The sequence below is a fragment of the Grampus griseus genome (genome assembly GCF_964374135.1).
Source record: "Grampus griseus genome assembly, chromosome: 10".
NCBI classification, from domain to species: domain Eukaryota; kingdom Metazoa; phylum Chordata; class Mammalia; order Artiodactyla; family Delphinidae; genus Grampus; species Grampus griseus.
Window position 1 is genome coordinate 63601689 of NC_139004.1, and position 23614 is coordinate 63625302.

At 36.9% G+C, this 23614-nt stretch overlaps 1 protein-coding gene across 2 annotated transcripts in view; it reads right to left on the reverse strand.

Moving 5' to 3' along the window:
* The window catches only part of SETD2 (SET domain containing 2, histone lysine methyltransferase), an 83274-nt gene that overhangs the window by 31846 nt on the left and 27814 nt on the right, over positions 1 to 23614 (reverse strand). The window contains exons 9-11 of one of the 2 annotated variants that reach the window (XM_082662836.1): positions 22781 to 22900; positions 20692 to 21354; positions 3149 to 3197 (exon numbers count right to left, since the gene is read on the reverse strand). In XM_082662836.1, coding sequence (XP_082518962.1) covers positions 3149 to 3197; positions 20692 to 21354; positions 22781 to 22900 — 832 coding nt within the window. The remainder of the gene's footprint in view (positions 1 to 3148; positions 3198 to 20691; positions 21355 to 22780; positions 22901 to 23614) is intronic. The other variant, XM_082662837.1, reaches the window with a different exon arrangement.

Consider the following 23614-nt stretch of genomic DNA (forward strand, 5'->3'; position numbering starts at 1 on the left):
AATGTGCTATCAGTTGTTTTTTCCCCCAGCAGTAGGATCAGGTTTACATATACCATTCTCACAGTTCTTTTAGCTGGCCAAAAACTCCATTTATTTACAAAAAAGTTACTAATCTACAGCCATGTATGAGTATTTGTCAGTGAGAAGCTAACAGAACTAACTCATCTAATACCACATGCTGGCAGAAAATACCATACAATTAAAACAACTGTTCAGCTCAGAAGGTATTAGCACAACATCTTTTTGTGAAGTATTATTATCTAGTTTCATCTGGATCTGCCCATGACTCTCTATTTCCTCCTTCAAACCCAGGTTCCTTACCCTGGTGTTAATTTCCTTAAAATGTGGCTATTTCTTCACTATATATTGGTAAAACAAGAAAAGGAATCATACCAACAGTATATTCTGACTCTGCATCTTAGAATATGTGAGGCAGAGAAATCATCTTATATATTCAGGCTGATTTTCTCATATTTTAAAACGTGGATAAAGCTAGACTGCATATTTCCCAAAGTATTTCACAATCCTTATGAATTTTAAAAGTTCTAAGCTTTTTAATCGCTTGACATTAAGTAGTAACATAGCAAGTCAGGTTTGCATTATAAGCATTTCTCTAATCTAAAAGCCTGATACTGAGATGGAGGCGGGGTTCCCCACATGTGAGGATGAGACTGAAGTTGGCACACAAAAGGCTGCTCCCTGAAAAGATTATAATTGTCCACTACAGACCATGTCCTGCTTCTCTCAGACGGCCATACCAGACTAGATATTTACAAAACAATGGTGGCAGGGTGGGGTGGGAGGACCTTCATAGGTATTGAAACTTCGCCTGTCTTGCTAATGTTTTCAACTCAGTGGGCCCAGAGAAGCCAGCCTCTGATGATCAACTCTATAGTGGTGCTGCTGATACTGCCAACCAGTACTACTCAATCCAGCTTTCTTTCTTATGGGAAGAAATCTTTGCAGCCCTCAGTAGGATGTCTGGCTATGAAGAGACTAAACCAGTAGAACTAAAAATATCCAAAAGATACAAAAGTGATGTAAAGGATACTTTACAGGGCTTTAACCAATAAGATTATTTAACCAATAAGATTTAAGATTACAAAATGTTCTTCATGCCAAAAATAAAGAAAAAGACCAAAAACATGATCACACTGGCTCCTTTACTCTATTTATACTGGGTCACTGCTGGAGGGGCACAAGAGACTAACAAGAGCCACCATAATTTATACCATTGCTTTAATCTCTAAAGTATGTTGGAAACACAGCTAAGTGGTAAAGCCCAGAAACCATACTGCAATGGTCTCCCTATTATCTGTTCTGTAATAATGATTCTTAACCTTGTGAGGGGTCACTGATTCCTTGAGAATCTGATGAAAGTTTTGAATTTTCCCCAGTAAAATGAACGTATACCAAGGACTTTGCATATAAACATCTACAGGTAAAAACTTACACACACCTAAGGAGTATAGGTTTAAGAATGTCTGCTCTAGGGCTTCCCTGGTGGCGCAGTGGTTGAGAGTCCACCTGCCGATGCAGGGGACACGGGTTCATGCCCTGGTCCGGGAAGATCCCACATGCTGCGGAGCCGCTAGGCCCGTGAGCCACGGCTGCTGAGCCTGCGCGTCCGGAGCCTGTGCTCCGCAACGGGAGAGGCCACAACAGTGAGAGGCCCGCGTACCGCCAAAAAAAAAAAAAAAAAAAAAAAGAATGTCTGCTCTAGAGGAAGAAATGAATGGAAGAAAAGCTACTAGAAGGCCATGACTTCAAGGAAAGAAACAACACAGGGAGTATAAAGGGACATCTCCTTTGACAAAAAATCACTAAGAATAAAAATGCACAGATCCACCTCCTAGAGCAATGAAAATAAAAATAGAAATTAACAAATGGGACCTAATTCAACTTAAAAGCTTTTGCGCAGCAAAGGAAACTACAAAGAAGATGAAAAGACAACCCTCAGAATGGGAGAAAATATTTGCAAACAAAGTGATAGATAAGGGATTAATCTCCAAAATATACAAACAGCTTGTGCAGCTCAGTATCAAAAAAACAAACAACCCAAACAAAACATGGGTGGAAAATCTAAATAGACATTTCTCCAAAGAGACATACAGATGGCCAAAAGGCACATGAAAAGATACTCAACATCACTAATTATGAGAAAAATGCAAATCAAACTACAATGAGGTATCACCTTACACTGGTCAGAATGGCTATCATCAAAAAATCTACAAACAATAAACGCTACAGAGGGTGTGGAGAAAAGGGAACCCTGCTACACTGCTGGTGGAACTGTAAACTGGTATAGCCCCTATGGAGAACAGTACTATGGAGGTTCCTTAAAAAACTAAAAATAGAGCTACCATATGATCCAGCAATCCCACTCATGGGCATATATCCAGAGACAACTGTGATTTAAAAAGATACATGCACCCCAATGTTCACTGCAGTACTATTTACAAGAGCCAGGACAGGGAAGCAACCTAAATGTCCATCAACAGAGGAATGGATAAAGAAGATATGGTACATATATACAATGGAATATTAGCCATAAAAAAGAATGAAATAATGCCATTTGCAGTAACATGATAGACCTAGAGATTGTCATACTGAGTGAAGTCAGACAGAGAAAGACAAATATCATATGTATCACTTATGTGTGAAATCTAAAAAAATGGTACAAATGAACTTATTTACAAAACAGAGAGTCACATATGTAGAAAATAAACTTATGGTTACCAGAGGGGAAGGAAGGGAAGGATAAATTGAGAAATTGGGATTGACATATACACACTACTATACATAAAACAGATAACTAATAAGGGCTTACTGTATAGCACAGGGAACTCTACTCAATACACTGTAATGGCCTATATGTGAAAAGAATCTAAAAAAGAGTGGATATATGTATATGTATAACTGATTCACTTTGCAGTACACCTGAAACTAACACAACATTGTAAGTCAACTGTACTCCAAGAAAATTGTTTTAAAAACACGTTTTCAAACTTATACCAAAAATATTTCATTTACCTAATGACATATTATCTGGTTCCAAAAACACAATAAACTTCTTATCAGTTACATCTGCATATTTCTAAAAGAATATTCGTAAAGTCATATGCACAAAGTATCTCTGAATACCTACTTGTGCTCTCCTTTTCAGTTTGACTTTTCTTTGGAATTCGATATACCTCCTGCAAAAAATAAACCAAAAGAAAAGTTATCAGTGTGGAATGGAAGTGGTGATTGCTTTGAAGCTGAATGATTTCACATGGCAACAAAGAAATGGGGAGGAACAATCTGGTATTTAATTATTCTCCAAAATTTTACCTATGTTTGGCTTTAAATAAAAATAGATCCTGGTCCCTTAAAAAACAAGTAAAAACATATAGCACAAATACATATTTATTTCTAAACGTCTACCAGGCTTGTATGACCTCATTAGCCAAGTAGCAGACTAAGTAACTAAGACATTTTATTTCTGGCAGGAATACACCTCCTGATAATCTTAATTTCTATATGCCTTCTGCACATAAAATGAAGTCATATATAGTTCATTTACTGAGAGTATGCATATGAACAAGTCAAACATCTCACTTGCCATCCCTACTTAAGGGAAGAAAAGGTTAGTAATACCTCAGCTATATAAACACACTTCAGAAAAATTACATGTGTAAACACAATTCCTGCTATTCAGCGTATTTTTCTATAAATACAAAATCAACTTGGCTAATGGCCAAATCTACTTTTATACTGCCGTTATTTTAAAAAAGGAAAGTTTTGGATCATTGTTGCTCTTCAAATACTATCTAATACTTTATCAAAATTGTTCTTGAGAAATATAAACTACGTTTTTAAGCCTTGAGGTACCTTTTCTTGCTGTATGAATCTAAAGCCTAGCAACAATTCTGTTCCCTGACAATCTCTCACTGTTCTAAGTCCATCAAGTAGCTCTTGGGCACATACTTCCTTATCCAGTCACCTTGTTAAGTGGGCAAATGGCAAACCCACACATTCTCAATGGTACATCATATAAAACCCTTCCTTCAGAGTAATCTCATAATACTGACCACACCTATATGACCTGGTAATCCCATTTTTTAGGAAATGTACTCCAAGAAAAATCTTTCCACACGATTTTTGGTTCTAGCAGCATTTGTGGAAAACGAAATAACTCACATGTCACACAACTGAGGAAAGTTCAAGATGTAATATTCAGCTGCCAGTAAAAATGCCAATGTGGACTTTACAGACGCAGGGCAATCTGTATGAATGTATTATCTTATTTGAATTTCAAAACAACCCTATGAGGTTGCTATCTCCATTTTACAAATGGGAAAACTTACTTAAAAAGTTTAGCAACCTGCCCAAGGTTATGATGCCTTTTATCATCTGTACCAGATGACACAGTGGCATTATTCTGGGAAGGAGTACCATTTTGGGGATTTATCCACAAATGTAGGTAACATCCACTATCCCCCTAGCCTTTTCTAAGTAGAACTTCCACTACAGCTGGGATTCTCAATTCTGGCTGCAGAATTAAACCACTCCAGGCAACTTTTATAGATACACTATCCAAAACAAATTGAATCTAAAATTCTGGGAATGGGTCCCAGGCACCTGTATTTTTTAGAAGTTCCCCAGATGATTCTGATGTCCAGAGAAAGTGGACATCACTGAATTACTGGCTTCTCTTAACAGCCCTCACTCATTCCTTCCTCACAAGGGAGAATTTGAGAGAAAGAACTATGTATGTCTGTCCTCAGTTCAGAGCCATCTGGGCTCTTTCTCCTCTTGGGCTGCTTCTGCCTGTAGAGAGGATACATTCTAATCTATTCCTCTGAGGGATGCCTGGAGTTGTCTAATTCAATGTCTACCTGTGGGTATGAATCAGGGATAAAGAGAGGAAGGACTTAACACTTTTAGCTCTGACTTCTCTATCCACCTCTTGGAGGGGTTAACAAACTCAGGAAAAAGAATGCCACTTATCAGCACCTACCCACATTATAGGGAAAAACAGGTATTCTGCTAATTTTAAAAGTTTGAAAATGACTGTTGCATTAGGTACTCTGTAAACCTAGGCACTCCAAAAGAGTTCATTCATGAAGGGTGCTCAGAACAGATATATCGAGGATGATATCTGAGTCAACTAAGAATTACACAATTTTAACTCAGTTTCTTTTGCAGAAGGTCTCAGCATTACAGGTATTCATTACAAACATTTATAGCAATTTATTACAGACCTCAAGTTTGGGGCCCATTCTATGGTGGCGGTTAATACACCGAGGAAATGCTTCTCAAAGATACATTCTTAATTCCATTCAAAAGTTTAGAGCAACTGCTAACTAGAAAATGTATTCTGCTCACTGAGTTGTACACATGAAACTAATATTGTATGTCAAACATACTTCAATTTTAAAAAAAGGATTCAGGGACTTCCCTGGTGGTCCAATGGGTAAGACTCTGAGTTCCCAATGCAGGGGGCCCGGGTTCAATCCCTGGTTGGGGAACTAGAGCCTGCATGCATGCCACAACTAAGAAGTTCGCACACCGCAAGGAAGATCCAGTGCAGCCAAAATAAATAAATAAAAATTTTAAGTATTCTGATGTTCACAAAATGGCTGATTACTACTGATTAGTGACCAAGAGCTACTGACTGTTAGAGTATGCCTAACACTATGGGGAAGTTCTATCAACATGCACCTAAGCACTTGGAATTACTAACTTCCTCCTCTTCATATTGTCAAAGCTGTATACAAAATTTAAGCTGGAAACTAAGATTATCTACTTTGAGGCCCTGAAATGCAACAGAATCTTTCCAAAGTCCCACAACAACAAAAAGTAAGAAGGAAGCAGCCCTATAAAGATTACTGTAACATTTCTTAGGATCATTCTGTCTTGTGAATAAACAGCAATAGTGTTAGCCTACATATGAAAATCTGTTTGGAATAATGTCACACCCGCATGGCACAGAATCCATTGCTGAAACTGCTATCTGAGTTGCCTTCATTCACACTAATCCTTTATCTAAATGGGAGATTAAAAAAATTAAATTAGAGGATAAGAGTCAGAAGTCCTACATCTCCTAACAGGTAGCCAGAAAGCAGGGAGAGAGAAAACTGAGGGTAAGAAAGTATTAAAAAGAAAAAAAAAAAGAAAAGAAAATTTTTTAGAACTGACATATTAAGTCACCAGATAGAGAGGGCTCAGAGCACCTCCCACAACAAAGGAGTCGAAATAGTATCAAAATAGCAACACTGTAAGCTGGAAAATGATACAATGACATCTTGAACATTTTGAAGGAAAATCTATTTCCAAATGGTAATTATATGATTTGCCAAACAAGAATAGAATAAAGGTATTTTTCAGAGTTATAAGGTCTCAAAATTTTGTCTACCAGAAGAGAATGTTAAAGACACTCCAATGTGGAGGGCCTAAAATTCAAGATTCTAGATTGTGTGAAATACATCTCATAAATTGTCTACAGTGTACATTGCACCATACTACGTACAATAATTTATAAGACCTAACAATAATTCCTGACAGAGTGATGGAAAATCTTTCGAAAGTTACTGTAAATGAATTACCCAGCATTTAGATGATATAGGCATAGATTAATAAATATATGTACATAAATTCAACAATGGGGCATTCAAAATAGATCAAGTGTCCAAGCTCTACTTCTGTGCAAATAACTAGGCGGTGGTGGCTATTTAAAATAACACCTGCAAAAGATCCGAAGATGTCATTCTAACCTGTCAGAATTTCAAAAAAAGTTGTCTTCCAACAATACTGTCCCTAACTGAAAAGTTTAGTTATCTAGAAAGTGTTTTTAAAGCAACTGTTATAATTAGCAATATAAATTTTTTACAAAAGGGGTACATGTTTTGACTATGGGTTACTTGAAAAATGATGAAGATATTAACAGAAATGTACACCAAAGACGAAGAATTAGCTTATAAAACAAGATTATGAGCTGGAGTCTGAAGGGCAAGTGGAGGAGAGAGCCAAGAGAAGCCTGAAGGGACTTCCCTGGTGGTGCAGTGGTTAAGAGTCCGCCTGCCAATTCAGGGGACACAGGTTCAAGCCCTGGTCCGGGAAGACCCCACATGACACAGAGCAACTAAGCCCGTGTGCCACAACTACTGAGCCTGCGCTCTAGAGCCCGCAAGCCACATGTACTGAACCCACGTGTCACAACTAGTGAAGCCCGTGCACCTAGAGCCCGTGCTCTGCAACAAGAGAAGCCACCACAATGGGAAGCCCGCGCACTGTAACAAAGAGTAGCCCCTGCTCACCACAAGTAGACAAAGCCCATGCACAGCAACGAAGACCCAATGCAGCCAAAAATAAATAAGTAAATAAATTTATTTTTTAAAAAAAGGAGAGAGAAAGCCGAAAATATAGACCTAAAATTCAGGAAATAGGCTAAAGCAAGAGATCCACAATCTGGGAAAACCTTAAGAAAACAATCGATATATAGTGTTACTGTCAGAGATTGCCAAGAGAGAAGGTACATAGAGAAAAACAGACTGACTTGAAGGAAAATGAAATTAAAAGGTGGAAAGTCTTTATACCTGATTCATACTGTAAGTTTTCCATTTCTTAATAAACACCTGCCAGCAATCTCACTTCTGTGTATGTATCCAAACAAAATGAAAAGCAGATCTCAAAGAGATGCCTGACTCCCATGTTCACTGCAGCATTATTCACAATAGCCAAAATACAGAAACAACCTAAGTGTCTATCAAGAGATGAATGGATAGAGAAGCTATGGTATATGTATACAATGGATATCATTCAATCAGGAGAAAGAAGGGCACCTTGCCACTTGTGACATGGATAGACCCTGAGGGTATTATGCTAAATGAAATAAGACAGAGAAAGACAAACACTGTACAATATCACTTATTATATGTAATCCAAAATAGCTGAACTCATAGAAACAGAGACTAAAACAGGGGTGAAGGGAGGTAGAGTTAGAAACTTGGTCAGAGTTACAAACTTCCAATTATAAGATGAGTAAGTTCCGGGGATCTAATGTACAGCATAGTGATACAGTTAATAATACTGTACTATATACTTGAAAGTTGCCAAGAGAATAGATCTTTAATATTCTCCCCGAAAAAAAGAAATGGTAATAATGCAGGTGTTAGCTAACACTATGGTGGTAACCAGTTTGCAATATATATGTGTATCATATCAACAGGTGTACACGTTAACCTTACACAATGTTAAATGTCAGTTATATCACAATAAAGCTGGGGAGAAAAGAAAGGAATGTAGATACTAAAACAAAGGACCATTTTAACTCGAGAAATATTATATAGCTATGAGTTCGATGTTTTTGTCTTTATTGTATGTGAATCATGATTCCCCAAAAGCAGTTAGATTATATTTAAAGTACAGTAAATAGATTCTGAGTAAACGGATTCTCTTATGGAAAAAAAAAGTTTACTTTTAATTATACAGTTTTTATACTACCCATTTTTAGTTAAAAAAACAAACAACACTTGAAAAAGTTACCTACTGCTAATACGTCACACTAAATCGGTCTAAACTGGGATGTTTTCTTCCAACAGTCTCAAAAAGTACTCATTGGAAGTTTGTTGGCAAAGTACTCCAGCACATTTTTAACACATCTCAAATGATACAGAATAGACTCAAATAGAATAGACTGAAGAAAAAAACAGGATTAAAACAAAATTACAAAACAATACTTTTTCTGGAAAGTGTAAAAATTTAACACTGATGTAGACTGTTCTTTAGCTAAACAAGACTTTGAGAACAAAATAATTTACAATGAGAGTATAATTTTTTACCTTTTATTATATACAGATCAGATTATATATTCTGTAATAACACATTTACTTTTTACAACTAAGACTATTTTTCCTTGTTATTAGCAAGTACAGATAAAATTGTGTAGTGTATGTGTCAAACAAATCTTTATTCCTAAATGACAGCAAGACTAAGAACAAAAAAGAGAAAGAGACTCTGAGCAAGGTGCCATTTTTACAGCTGGAAGAGGAGATAAAAAGCAGGAAGGGACAGAAAGAAAATGTGAAAGCAAAGTTATGCGATATGGAGGCTAGAAGTTAAAGTGCCAACTCCAGGTAAAAGGAATTCTAGGAGAGAAGGAACTTTTTTGAGAAATAATGAAGAGTTTTCCAGAATTAAAGAAACATAAAATACCTTTCATTAAAAAGGCAAAGAGCATCAAATAAGAAACAAAGACTATGACCTAGCAATTCTGCATCTATGTTTATCCATCCGTCCCCCGCCCAATTTCATATTGGCTCATACAACAATATGTAGAAAATGATATCCATACAATGGAGTATTATTCAGCTACAAAGTGTAATTAACTACTGATACATACTACAACATGGATAAAGCCTGAAAACACTATGCTAAGTAAAAGCAGCCAGACACAAAAAGCCACAGATTTCATGATTCCATTTATCCTCATTATTCAGAGATCCTGTATCTGCAAATTCACCAACTCACTAACATTAATTTGTAATCCCAAAATCAATACATGAGACAAAACTTCACCAACTCTCCCCCCCAAAAGATGAGTCAATTGTTGATATTTTTTGATATACTTTTTCCAAATAATTAACTGATAACATGATGCAACATTCTTTTCCCAGGAGTATCTCAGAATCTTTTCATTACTTTTTCTGAAAATGCTTCTAGTACACTAGTGGTCTTATATATTTCCTTTCCAACTTCTTCAATATTATTTTTACTGACTTTATGAAATCAGTGCATTTTTACTTCACAATAGGTCTGCCAACTTTTATAACAGTGAGACTGGCTGAAAAAGAAAACCCATTGGACAATGATACATGCTGATGTTAACTGAGAAGGGACCTTTGAATAAGAATTTTTTTAAGTGTTCAGTTCACTAATGTTTTTTGTCATAATTTTTGTTTCTCTAAGCAATTTTGAAACTGAAGATACTGAGAATACTATATACGTGTGTATATGTATATATGAATGTTTATGTATTTAGTTACATGTGAGAGAGAAGCTTCTCCAAGATAACTGAATGTATTAGAAGATTTTTTAAAACCCTACTTTAAACCCCATTTAAAAAAAATCCTTCTTCCCAGGATTTTCAGGTATTTGTGAAGTTTCAGGGTTAGAAGCAAAGAAACCAAATATTTACGTGAATTTACTGAACACTGAAAATCTAGAAAAAGAGGTAAGAACTTAGAGAAATAAAATGATAATAAATAAATAAACTTGGGAATTCCCTGTCAGTCCAGTGGTTAAGACTTGGCACTTTCACTGCCATGCCCTGGGTTCAATCCCTGGTGGGGGAACTAAGATCTCGCTGTACGGTGCAGCCAAAAAATGACAACAGAAAAAACTAAGCTCATCTGGTTCCCATTGAAACCGTATGGCTTACAGACAAATCATCTTGGAAAATACATGGTTAAATCAATTCTGTTAGTCATTTAGGCTAAGGATATTAAAACACTTATATCTGGGTAATATCAGACTGTAAAGAAACCTGATTCACAATTCCACACACCAGTGCAGGGGTCAGCAAACTACGCCCTGAAGTCTGACCTGCAGCCTGGTTCTTTAAGTGCCCCTTCAACCCCAGCTAAGAATGGTTTTTTACATTTTTAAAGTGAGGGAGAAAAGGGGAGGGAAGAGGAAAAAGGAAGGGGAAGAAAAGGGCAGAAAGAAGGGAAGAAGAAGAAGGGTGGAAGAGACTGAGGCCTCACAGTCACATTTTAAATTTAAGTATTTTAATATTTACTATCTGACCTTTTACAGAAAAAAACTGCCAACCCTTGATCTAGAGAAATAAAAGCACATCTTTGGGTAATATATGACTGTCTTGGAACCTGATTCATAATTCTATATACTAGCATAAAGATTTTAAAGATCCATTTTCTTGATTAACAACAACAAAATTTTAAAAATGAACATACAACATATAACTTCAATGTCTATGGCCCTATACCACTCTAAGGTTAAAAAGAAAAAAAAGAAAAAGAAAGAAAGAAAGAAATTACTGGGCAAATACTGATAAGTAAATACCCTAGGCTCCTTTTCCCTCAGCATAATTCTGTGAAATGCTTTCAGTGGTAATGGTTCTATAACCCAGATTTAGCTTCCTTTAATAGAAGGAAGAACTGTACCTCGATCATCATACCCCTGTAAAGTGTTAAGAGTCTATGATTTTATCTCATAAATTGTATTACAAAAAGTGGGAGTAGGGGTATCTCCATTAGGTCACAGAGGTCCTGAGATTTGACTGGAAAAATAACTTAGAAGATAATACACGTGTCTGGAAGTTTTATAAAATCACACACATGAGAGGGGCGGAGGAAGGGAGAGTAAGGGGAAGAGGGAGTAGAATAATTTTATTTATTCTTTGAAACCCTTGAATAAACACTCTAACTTCAGACAGCTGGGCTCCCAACAAACAAAAGATAATAAGATCCAATTTCAGTTTTCAGCCACTCAGAAAAATGGGCAAAGGATATGGACATAGTTCTTACAATAGGAAATATAAACGTAAATATATTTAATACTTCATGTATAAGAGAAATGCAAATTAAAACTATAATAATATTCCATTTTTGCCTATCCGTCTGACCAACATAAAGTTAGACAACACCTGTGTTGGCCAGGGTGTAGTGAAACAGGCACTCTTACACATAAACATTGCTGATGAGAGTTAAACTGGTACAACTATGAAGAGAGATTTGGCAGTACCTATCAAAATTACAAATAACACAGACTATGACTCAGATACACAACTTTTAGTAATTTATCCAACATGTATATCCCACATATGTGAATATGTTCAAAAAGTTACTTGCTGCTAAGCTAATGAAAGGAATCAACCTAAATGGCCGAAATAGAAGACTGATTAATGTATGATTATGATAAACTGATTATGGTATATTTATACAATAAAATACTATGCAGTTATGAAAAATAAATTCTTCATAAACTGGTATGAAATAATCTTTACAATATATTAAGTAAAAAGGAGCTAAACAGTGGTGCCAGCTTTGTAAAAAAGGCAAAATATATACATATAGTATGCACAAATTATCTCTAGAACGCTCACAACAAACTAGTTGTATTGGTTGCCTCCAGGGAACAGGACACAGGACAGGGTTAGGAGTGAAATGTTGCCTTTTGAATTTTGTCGTGTGCAGGAATGGTCTATTTTAAAAATTAAAAGAAAAGGTAACATGCCTCAGAAGCAGCCCTAGACACAGTACCAAAAGACTTCTGTGCATCGTGATTGCATTCAAGGTATAGAATGAGGGGCTGTAAAGTCTCAGGCAAAGGCCTAAGGAACATGGGGATTCCCAAGGCAACTTCTAAATGCTGCTATTTAGCAAGTACCATACCTTAAAAAGCTTTCCTAGTTCACTGACATTGTTTAATTTTTATTTTTAAAGGAAGGCATCCAGGGCACTGGTAATATTCCATTTCTCTCTCTTTTTTAAAAATAAATGTATTTATTTATTTTTGGCCGCACTGGGTCTTTGTTGCTGTGCCCAGGCTTTCTCTAGTTGCAGCAAGTGGGGGCTACTTTTCGTCATGGTGTGTGGGCTTCTCATTGCGGTGGCTTCCCTTGTTGTGGAGCACGGGCTCCAGGCGTGTGGGCTTCAGAAGTTGTGGCACGTGGGCTCAGTAGTTGTGGCTTGAGGGCTCCAGAGTGCAGGCTCAGTAGTTGTGGCGCACGGGCTTCGTTGTTCTGCAGCAAGTGGGATCTTCCCAGACCAGGGCTCGAACCCGTCTCCTCTGCATTTGTGGGTAGATTCTTAACCACTGAGCTACCAGGGGAGTCTCTGCCGTTCAGTTTAAACTTGTTCCCCGAACTTCCTCCTTCTCTAGCCTTACCCACCTTGACTCTAATTCAAAAAATCTACCTTAACAACACTCAGTTTTATTCAACACGCATCTAAAATGTGCCGGGCTTCCACCAGTACTGAAGCACAAGGTGAACACCTGACACATGAGCCTGCTTTCAAGGCCTCCCCAGCCCAGTAGTAAAACATGTGTGTAGAAAAATTAAAGTTTTATGCTGGTAAGTAATCACTGAAGAATAATCAAGGTCATGATGATTAAATGTTTCTCAAATTTCAGATTTCTGTTTTCTAGGCAAGTTAATTCCAAATCTAAGATTTTCTTTTACACTTTCAAATTTACCTCCTCTATAATTTTTCTAATTAAAACTTAAAAATCACCACAGCCCTCCAAGAGACTTCACTGAAGTTATATGTTGCACTAGTCAATACAACACTGCAGCTAAGACCATCCAGCAAACACTTTTTGGACCACAATTGGTTCTTTTCCCAACCCATATATATATACACCCCTGTTTGAGAAACTGCTCATATTTGTGGACCCTTGCCCCAGAAAACCCCACAGTTTTATATATGATTTCAAGCATTCTGAAAATCCCTTGAAATTCAATCATGGATCACAGGTTGATCTCTGCAGCATTAAGGAAAAAAAGATACTTGAACAAAACACTAAAATGATAATTTCTATGATTTAAGAATGAATTTGAACTTATTACAGTTATTAAAACAGAAACAGATTGAGAGAAGTCTGAAAAGTATTCAGCAAAGATACATAATTGCATGAACTGTCTAGCAAGGACGTAGCAATCACTATTTGCTGGATCAGAAAAAGGACTGGAAAGAACATAGGATTTAAATCAGAAGATAATTTTCAGCTATGTCATTTAAAGTTAAGTTACAAACTCATGGGCCTGTTTGTTTCCCTTTCACAGCTGATACAAACACCACCACTTACTCTGCAGGGTTGTAAAGATTACATGACACTCATTCAAGTATTTTCTGACCACCTATCAAATAAAATATACACATTATGGATTCAAGAAGAATCAGGACTTCCCTGGTGGTTCAGTGGTTAAGACTCCGTGCTTACACTGCAAGGGGCATGGGTTCGGTCCCTGGTCAGCGAAGACGCCACAAGCCATGGTGTGCGGCCAGAAAATTAAAATATAAATTAAAAAAAAAATAGCAGCAGTGTGGTACCATGGAAAAAGAAGGACCTTCTTCACTTCATCATTCAAATATTTATGAAGTGCCAAACTACACAGTACGCTCTCACTGTGCCCTGGGGAGACTCAAGTGACCAAGACAGACACAGTCTCTGCCTCTGCACAATGTACAATTATGAAATGTTATCTGCTATGATTGGAAAGGATGTTATGGGAGCATATAGAAAAGGCAGAATACTCTGTCTTGGAGGAACAGGAATGGTTTTCAGGGGAAAGGATGAAACTTAAATGAGAAGAGACATCTAAACAAAAGAAAGTCTTCTCAGAAACAAGTCAATGAGAGAGAGAGAGAGAGAGAGAGAGAGAGAGAGAGAGAGAGAGTGTGTGTGTGTGTGTGTGTGAACATTAGTAGCACTGTCCCACTGGTAGGCCAGAAACTCTTGAGGTGAAAATGCATACATAAATAAGAACCAGATTATGCCATGGTATGCAAGCCTTGTTAAGAGAAATGGATTTAACTAAACAATGTAATGAGGAACCATTTAAAAGTTTTAAATAGGACTTTGACATGAACAGATGTATATTTCCAAAAAGATCACTCTGGATACTGAATGTAGCACACACTGTAGGGGTCACAGAGTAGTCATTCACTATTATTAAGTGGTAACTTATTACAACCATTACTAAAAAGATACCATGATGAAAGTAACTCTTACTACCAACGATTAAGGAATGGTCTCTGCCCTTGAAGATCTCAAGGCCTGTGAGGTCCTGTGAGGAGAAACAAGCATCTAAGCAAGTAATTTTAATAACCTGTTAAGACTGCTACCACTGTATAGAAATACAGAAAAAGGAATGATGGATTAGAAAATCACCATTTGTTAACAATCATAGTTGTACAAGATTCAGGCAAATTCACTGGATGGCTGAATTTCACAAAAAAGAGTATTTATTATCTCCAAAGGTGCTCCTATATTATACTCTTTAATTATAAAGGGGAAAATAGTAACTTTACATTGGAGAAACCTGGCAGACACCAACTTAACCAAGTGACTGAAGTTGACAATGCCAGTAATTGGGATAAACGAACATTCCAAACAGAACTTCAGACAAACCCAAATTGAGGAATATTCTAAAAAATTTAAAAATATTCAAAAATGTGACGTTCATAAAAGCCAAAGACTGAGGAACTAACTATTCCAGATTAAAGGATACTAAAGAGATACAACTCAATTTAACGCTTGATCTCAGGTTAGATTCTGGATCAGAAATTTTCTTTTTTCTATAGAGGACATTATGGGCACAACTGGCAAAATCTGAATGAGGTCTGTTTAACAGATTAATAGTATTGTGTCACTGTAATTTGCTGATTTTGATAAGTACACTGAAGTCATAAAGAAGAATGTCCTTGTTTTTAGGAAATACACACTAAAAATATCTAGGCGCAGTGGGCATGATATCTGTGACTTATTCTTTAAAAGTTAAAAAGAAATTAAGAGAAAATGTTAAGGTAAATTTGGTAAAATGTTAACACTGGGGAATCTGGATGAAGGGTTTAGAGGAATTTTTACTGTTTTTAACATACATCTGTCACTGGATGTGTATTACATGAAGAATACATAAGAACAGTATTCTTGCAGTTTTCCTGTTAAGTCTGAAATTACATCAAAATCAAAAGTTAAGAACATTAAGAAGGAAAATTTATATATTTTCATTATGGTTATATATAAAACTAGATTATACCAACTTATCTGTACTCTACAAGTCTCTTAAGTTTCCGACTAACTTGATCATGGTCCTGAGGGAAGAATGACATTCCTTACAGGTGTCTTCTAGCCCAGTAATTCTATAATGTATATACTCTCCCACTTCTCAGATAGTCCAATATCCAAATCACTTAAAGTAACTTTTCCTAAACAGAGTCAAGACTTCTTTTTTTTTTAAAAGTAACTTCATGGGGTATGGAAACATGGTCATCATGTCTCTAGGGAAACAGAATTAAGAGCTCACCCAGGGCTTCCCTGGTGGCGCAGTGGTTGGGAGTCCGCCTGCCGATGCGGGGGACACGGGTTCGTGCCCTGGTCCGGGAGGATCCCACATGCTGCGGAGCGGCTAGGCCCGTGAGCCATGGCCGCTGAGCCTGCGCGTCTGGAGCCTGTGCTCCGCAACGGGAGAGGCCACAACAGTGAGAGGCCCGCGTACCGCAAAAAACAAAACAAAACAAAACAAAAAAGAGCTCACCCAAAAGAATAAAGTATCAAAATGACTTCATTCAAAATCAGAATGTTTAGAGCAGCCAGATTCTGTACTTTATCATTTAGATTAGGTGTTGGCAAACTTTTTCTGTAAAGGACAAAGCAATAAATATTTTAGGCTTTGTTGGCCATCCAGTCTGATGCAACTACTCAACTCTATCAGTGCAGTGCAAAAGCAGCCACAGACGTATGTAAATGAACGAACTTGGCTGGGCTCCCCCCCAAACTTCATTTATGAAAAAAGGCAGCAGGGCAGATTAGGCCACCCCATAATTTAGATGAAAGTATTATCTGATAATAAAGAAACCAGGCTACTAATAAGTTTTAGACCATGTTTGCCTTTTATCAAATGAGATTCTTATTACAAAAATTCAATGTAGTGGTACCTAAAATAGTGCTCTTTGGGGGCAATTCTGTATTTTAAACAAAAGTGTGAGTAATACTGATCCTTTTGGATACAGAATAATGTCTACTAAGGATTTTGAAATTTATTACAGAAATTCAGGGCACATCATTTCATGTTGAAATGTTGCATAGCAGATTTCACATATTAGTTAGGAACCGAAATTCCAAGCAGTGACTCAAAACTTGTTTTATTTTTTTTTGACCATGCAGCTTTTGGGATCTTAGTGCCCGACCAGGGATTGAACCCAGGTCCCCAGCAGTGGAAGCATGGAGTCCTAACCACTGGACCGCCAGGGAGTTTCCCCAGACTCAAAACTTTTCAGTTGGGTAACTCTCTGAATTATTTAAAACTTCTGTAGAGTTCAATGCTTAACTTTCTAGGAAAATAATATGTTTAATTAAAGATAATGTCTTGAGATAAAGATGAAAAAGATAATAAGGATGGTTCTTAAGAAAAGTCCAACTTATCACATGTACAAAATGTCCCTAAATCATCTAATCCAGATGTAACTATAACTACTCAGACTTCACTATAAGGAGACACACATCCTGTAACCTAAGTGTTTATAAGAGAGGCTCTGGAATCACTAGCCATCACAATCTCTCAGCTGTTTAACTGCAACTGAAACTGCCAAATTCATGGGAACCTTACCTCTTCTTCTCATGATCCAAATGAAGATTTTCCAGTCAAGTTTATAATTAATCATCACTTATAACCAGCTGTTTTGCCCTGTGAAGTGTTGGGTATATTTTCAGCATGAGGGGTGATGTACAGTAATTCCTTTTACAAACAGAAATATATGCACATGTCCCTGCTGAAAATGTAGCCCAGTTAATTTGCATGTGAAAATGAATACACGCTCATGTGTAGCAATGTGCTAAGTGATGTTTCTTGTTGAGGTCTACTTTAGGAGTCAAAAATGTGTAAGCCTTGTGGAGCCAAGGCAGTGGTCCTGTGTATAGAGGTATAGAAAAAGTAGCTCACTTAATCCTTTCTCGCCAGGAGTCGGGATTTTCCCAGAACGACATCCATTGTCGGCAATGGACGCACCAAAATAACGCCGGTGCCAGTGAGTTAACCACCTCTGTCCTCTTTTCACCTATTATATTTTTCATGCATCATCCAACTTCCCAACCATCTTCCTGTTTTCTTCACAGAATGCACGCTAGGTTCTTGTTTTTCTTCAGCACGAAGTTGAAAATGGAGTTGAGAAAAGGAGACACATGGTCAGCTGGTGATGTTAACAAGCTCCTTGCTGCCCTGAGAAGCTAGATGGAAATGGTTCAAGTTACAAGGGGGATCATCATCAGATCTGGGAGGACAAAGAGTAATTCATGAAGCTTCATTCCCTTCCCTCCCACCCTCTTTCATTTACTGATGATCCCTATAGTCTGCCTTCACAGCAAAATCAAGATTAAGAAATCTGAAGCAACCTCTTTCAGTTCTTCACTCCATCCAGTATGTAGAAAGGACAAGTGGAACACATGTCCAGCAATGTTACAGTGGCCCAGGAAGGTCAGGGAAGCTTGGAGTGGCTAACATAACCACAATCTTAGATCAATGCTTTTTAGTATAATCTTGAAATTAACATCAGCAACTAACACATGCTTGGCAACAGGTGCTTAATAAAAGTTGGTTGAATAACACATTTTCTTTTCTGCCAACATCTACTTGAACACACAGGTGGAAGTCAGACAGAAGTAGTTAACTCTTTCAATGCCGGGAATAGGATGGATATATAGTAATCACATCAAGTCAAGGTGTTTCTCTAAAACATGTTCAAATTATGGGTTCCCTAGCTGAAGTATATTTTTTAAGGACAACTATAACCGGTTTTGAAATTAGAACCACGGTGAATGTTAATTAGAATGATAGATGAATTAAGAACCCCAGCACCAATGCATAACAAAACATCACAGTTCAGGCAAGCAAAAACATTTCTCAGTAATGCAATTCTAGATGGGTAATGATTCCAGAGCAAACTATAAAGTTTGAGGAAGGAGGATTTTATTTAATAACTTCCTTGATGCTAAGAATTGGGATAAATCCAAAGTATGAACGTTAAGAAGAATATATTTTAGGTACAAATAAAATTTTAAACCTCAAGTCAAGAGGATCATCAGTCTACATAGTACTGTGCAACCACTTCGATCTTTCAGATAGGAGTGAAGAGGACAAGCAAGGGAAGAAATAATTGTGTAGGACTCAAAAACATTTATGTCTGGAGTGTGAGTTTAAAGTACCAGTTATATCTAATTGAGTTAAGGATATTCCAGAGAATAATTTATATCATTACAATTATAATTAAAAAAACTACCATACAGAGAAACAAAAACATTTACTTATTCCAGATTTCAAGAAGAGACAGGTTTTTAAGAAATTAAGATGATTATGTCTTTTTTTTTTTTTTTTTTAAATTACGTCAACCAGAGCCTTCTCAGGCAAAAGTGAACTACTAGGTCTACAACCCCCCTCTCTATAAAACTATGTCTGTAAGGCCTTTTCTACCTTCACCTGAGTGCCTGTCTCCATTTCCACCTTCCTTACTGAGCCAATCATAGTACAGGCTCTACTAGCAGTCTCCAAACACAAGAGGGACTTCGTCCAGGGACTCCTGTGCCCTCACAAAGCAGGCCTTAAATAAAGGTTCACACAAATGACTGTCCCAGCAGCTCTTTCAATTAATTGCAACTCCAGTTCCTGCATTCACATGTTGTGTCATAAACAGATTTACTCTGAATCTTTCCTTTTATATTTATAAAAAGGTCAGATTTCAAATAATAAGGCTGAGTTTATGCTGAACTGTAGGTGATCAAAGAGTAGCATGAGTAAGAGCTCAAATGGGTAAATGAGAGCTGAAACCACACCATACTTAAAGAAGGGTCTCAACACAGTAAATTACAAATGCAAAAATAAGCACAGTGCACAACCAACCAACTACACTCATTCTGCTCAGTATAAGGATAGTTCCCTATGGGTCAAATGGTAGGATATAATGGGTGAGCTTTGTAGTCATAATTGGGAACAGAGAAGACTCAGTCCATTTTGCTGCAAATCTGTATTCTTGGTTTATCTGGTTGCTTCACCTCTGGCGCAAGAAAGGAGGAACAGAAAAACAGAGGCTAGGTAGTAACCTGTTCCCACAGGGTCCTCAAGACCTGGATCCCAGGATCCCACTTACAATCAGAATTTGCCACATCTCTCCTAGGCTCATCCTGTTATTCACTTCTGTGTTTATCCAAGACCCAGACTGGGTTCTCTGCAAAGAAAACCCTGCACATCATGCTACATACTTTAACAAGTGATTATGCAAGTATTAGATGTAAGGGTTCCAGAACTCTATATTTTTCCTCTCGATAACATCTTCTGGCCAGAAAAATAGGCATTTAAAAGCAGGCCTATTTCAGAAACAATAATAAAACTGAGTATGAACTAGCTCCATATAATGTTGTTTTACTGGAACAGATATTTATGTTCAATAGTTTGCTTTGGGTTTTTTTTTTGTCATGAGACATTCCACCAAGCTAACAAGCATGATTCTATAGCTTTATATGTTCAATCATTTTTGATGAGAAGTTGCAAAATTACCTTGGCTTCCAATTAATTTTATTTTTAATTAATTTCTAGTTAATCCAATAAATTAATTTCCAATTATTTTAAACATTCATTTTTTTCTTACATAGACTCAAATGTAGAATTCATATTTGTTACTAAAAGGATTTTTGTTTTTAATGTAAAGACCACCTGAATGACTGAATTTACTGTTGTGATATACTTTTGTAAACAAGGAAAAGGGGGATGTTTGTATATTAGTTTGGCTGGTATCTCTGGCCAAGGTTTAAAAGACATATTATTTATAAAGACATTTATAATTAGCTGACAGAGAGATAGTATTCCATTTTTCAAAAATACATACAGCTAGAAAAGTAGGTAATTCGACTGAAGGTTTACAGAACTCTAAACCTGGGTAATTCAGGTTAAAATGAACAGAAATGTTTTCTTACCTTTAGGTCTTTCCAACTGTCCAGGAGCTTGGTGGCCAAATCACTTATATCTACTGTTTTATCTGGCTGTTCCTGGCTCCTCTCACTCTCCACATCAGATACACCCTCCTCTTCATCTTGGGATGGTGTTTCCTCAGCAATAGGTTCGTCTAGTTTTGTGCCATTGCTCTCTTTAGGCTCTATTTCAGTGTCAGCCTCTGGTTCAGATGTGGGTAGCTTAATGGCCTCCACAGCAATTTCACTATCAACTTTAGATTCAGGCAGCTGTTGTGTGAGTAGCTGTTGTGACTGTAACTCTTCCTCTTCTTCTATAGGGACGTTTTCTAACTGGTCAAGGTCCTCTTTGCCATCCTTGCCTTCTAGCTCACTGGTGGCATCAGAGATCGCACTGTCCATGCTATTTTCACTTATAATTTTAAGTCTGCGAAACATTAGCTTCTTGGGGGTGTCTGTATCAGCTTCTATGCTCAGCTTGGTGGAAGGATCAGGTGTGTTGAGCGGTGTGTGAGCACGTGATGTATTCTCGCTAGAATACCCATCTCCTTCACTCAGCTGAGGGACAGCAGTCTTGGTTTGAGACCAACGTTGAATAATAGGAAGTACTTTGCTTTCCTCCAACATATTTTTAGTAGGAATGGGTAAATGTTCCAAAGTCTTTATAATCTGATTAAACATAATTTAAAAAAAAACAAACATCACTTTGTACAGCTGACTTTTCAAGCCTCTCCATGGGACTCAGATCAATTCTGTAGAAACAGTGTTTTTTTTTTACTGTCTTATTAAATTAAGACCTAAATCTTGTAACCACAGATGGATTTAAATGTCATAATATTAGTTTCCTCTAGTATGGAAGGAAAAGTGTTTGATTTTTTATTTTTTTATTTTTTTTGGCTGCACCACGAGGCATATGGGATCTTAGTTCCCCAACCAGGGATCAAATCCGTGCCCCCTGCAGTGGAAGCTCAGAGTCTCAACCACTGGACCGCCAGCTAAGTCCCAGAAAAGTGTTTTAATAAGCCTGACCAGCAAGAATAAAATGTGGAGCAGGTGACTGCTCACACATCAAATAAGACTAATTTAATTAATATTCTCTACCAGTAGTTCTCAAACCCAGGTAGATTTTTTAAAAATATAAACACTACTGGACCTCATCCTGGGTACGTTTTTCTAAAAAGTTTCCCAAGTGACTGTGATAAAGGCCTGGGAACTAAGCAACAATATATATTTAAATGTCTTGCATACAAACAAAAAATGCAGATATTACTTAACCTCCTTAGCCTTTGACAAACAGCTGTCTAGCAAAGAGAGACACTCTCTTCATTCTGAGATAACCACCCCCACCCCACACTCTGAAATCCAATAATTTCTTCCAAAGTACTCCCCCAGTGTAGTTCTACAGAAACTCCAAGGCTTCCCCAACTCCTACTTATTGCTGAATCTCCTGGGAGAAGGATGGAGGCAAGACAATCACTCATTTGCCCACTCATGTTTTTGTTTTTAAAAGTATATTATTAAATGACCTGGGGATTATATTAGCACTTATGATTAAAAAGAACTACATTTAAACCAAGTTAGAAAATACTGTGTATTTCACGGGACGGTATAAATATAACAATTCCACTAACGACATTGTCAATGAACATCTATTTAGATCTTTTAAAACAATTTACTCCTCAAAATGTTCTTACTCTTGTCATCCAGAATTCAGCTCTTCATAATTTTTTAGAACCCCAGAATTTAAGTTCCATATGGTTTCCTATCTTTTTAAAATTATGGTTTTAGCAACACATTGGATCTTTCACTTAACTATGATACTAGTATATCTTGCTCTTGCAGTTCACAACTATGTAGTACTAAGCTTTAAAAGATACCATAGGGAAAACCACTGGGCAAACTCACTTCCAGCAAGGTGTATGTAAAGTTACAGTTATAGGAATGATATTGGGATGATAAAATGATGTAATTATTTAATATGAGTGGTAAATATAGTGCTAAATTCATTATCACTGTTATTATCACAATACCCTCAACCTAAATAATAAATACAGTAGTTTTAAGAAACAAGCAGGTCAGCTGAATGTGAACTGACCTCTTCCTGAAGCTTCTGGTTACTTTCCCGGCCATCACCTAGTTCTGCCATCCAGATCCACAACAAAGACAGCCCATGACGTTCCAGAAAGGACTTCAGGCAAGACTGTGAATGTGTGTTCTTCCATGGAGGAAGTGAAGCAGGATGCAGTGTATTGGGGGGTGGGAGGAGGGAGACACATAATACCACAGAGAGCGTTAAAGAGGGCCCACAGAGAGGACTAGAGTTCATTTATATTCACAAAGAAACCTAGAAATTCTATTTTGATTAATCTACTAGAACTGCGCAATTAACAAATGCTTTAAAGTGAGAGATTATAATCTTTTTTGATACTTAAAATGTCAACCTGGACTTTACTAAAGTTCAAATTTTGAAGGACTAAGAAAAAAATTATATTCACAATTTTTACTGAAAAAGCTATAACTATAAAAAAATTTTAAAATCTTTTATTATCCAACTTCTTGTGGAATATTTAATAAACTGGAGTAAATATGATTACTGTTAAAATTCCTTGCTTTGAGATCCTATGGTAAAAATGGCCTTGCCATGCTAATAATCAAGCGGCGGTGGGGAGAGACCCTCTATCAAGTGTCATGAATTGTTACACACACAAAAAAAATTCCACCATGTTCTTTGACTAGAGAGAAAACACACAATATCTACTAATAGATTAAATGATGCTGAACTCTTAAGACATTTTTAAGAGTACAAGTTGTCAAAGTCATATAGAACTCACATATCCATTTTAAAAATGAGTAACTCTTCTCATATCAGAATTATTCCTTTTCCCTTCATCATTCTGGATTGTAGTTTAAATGTCCCACCTCAAATTCA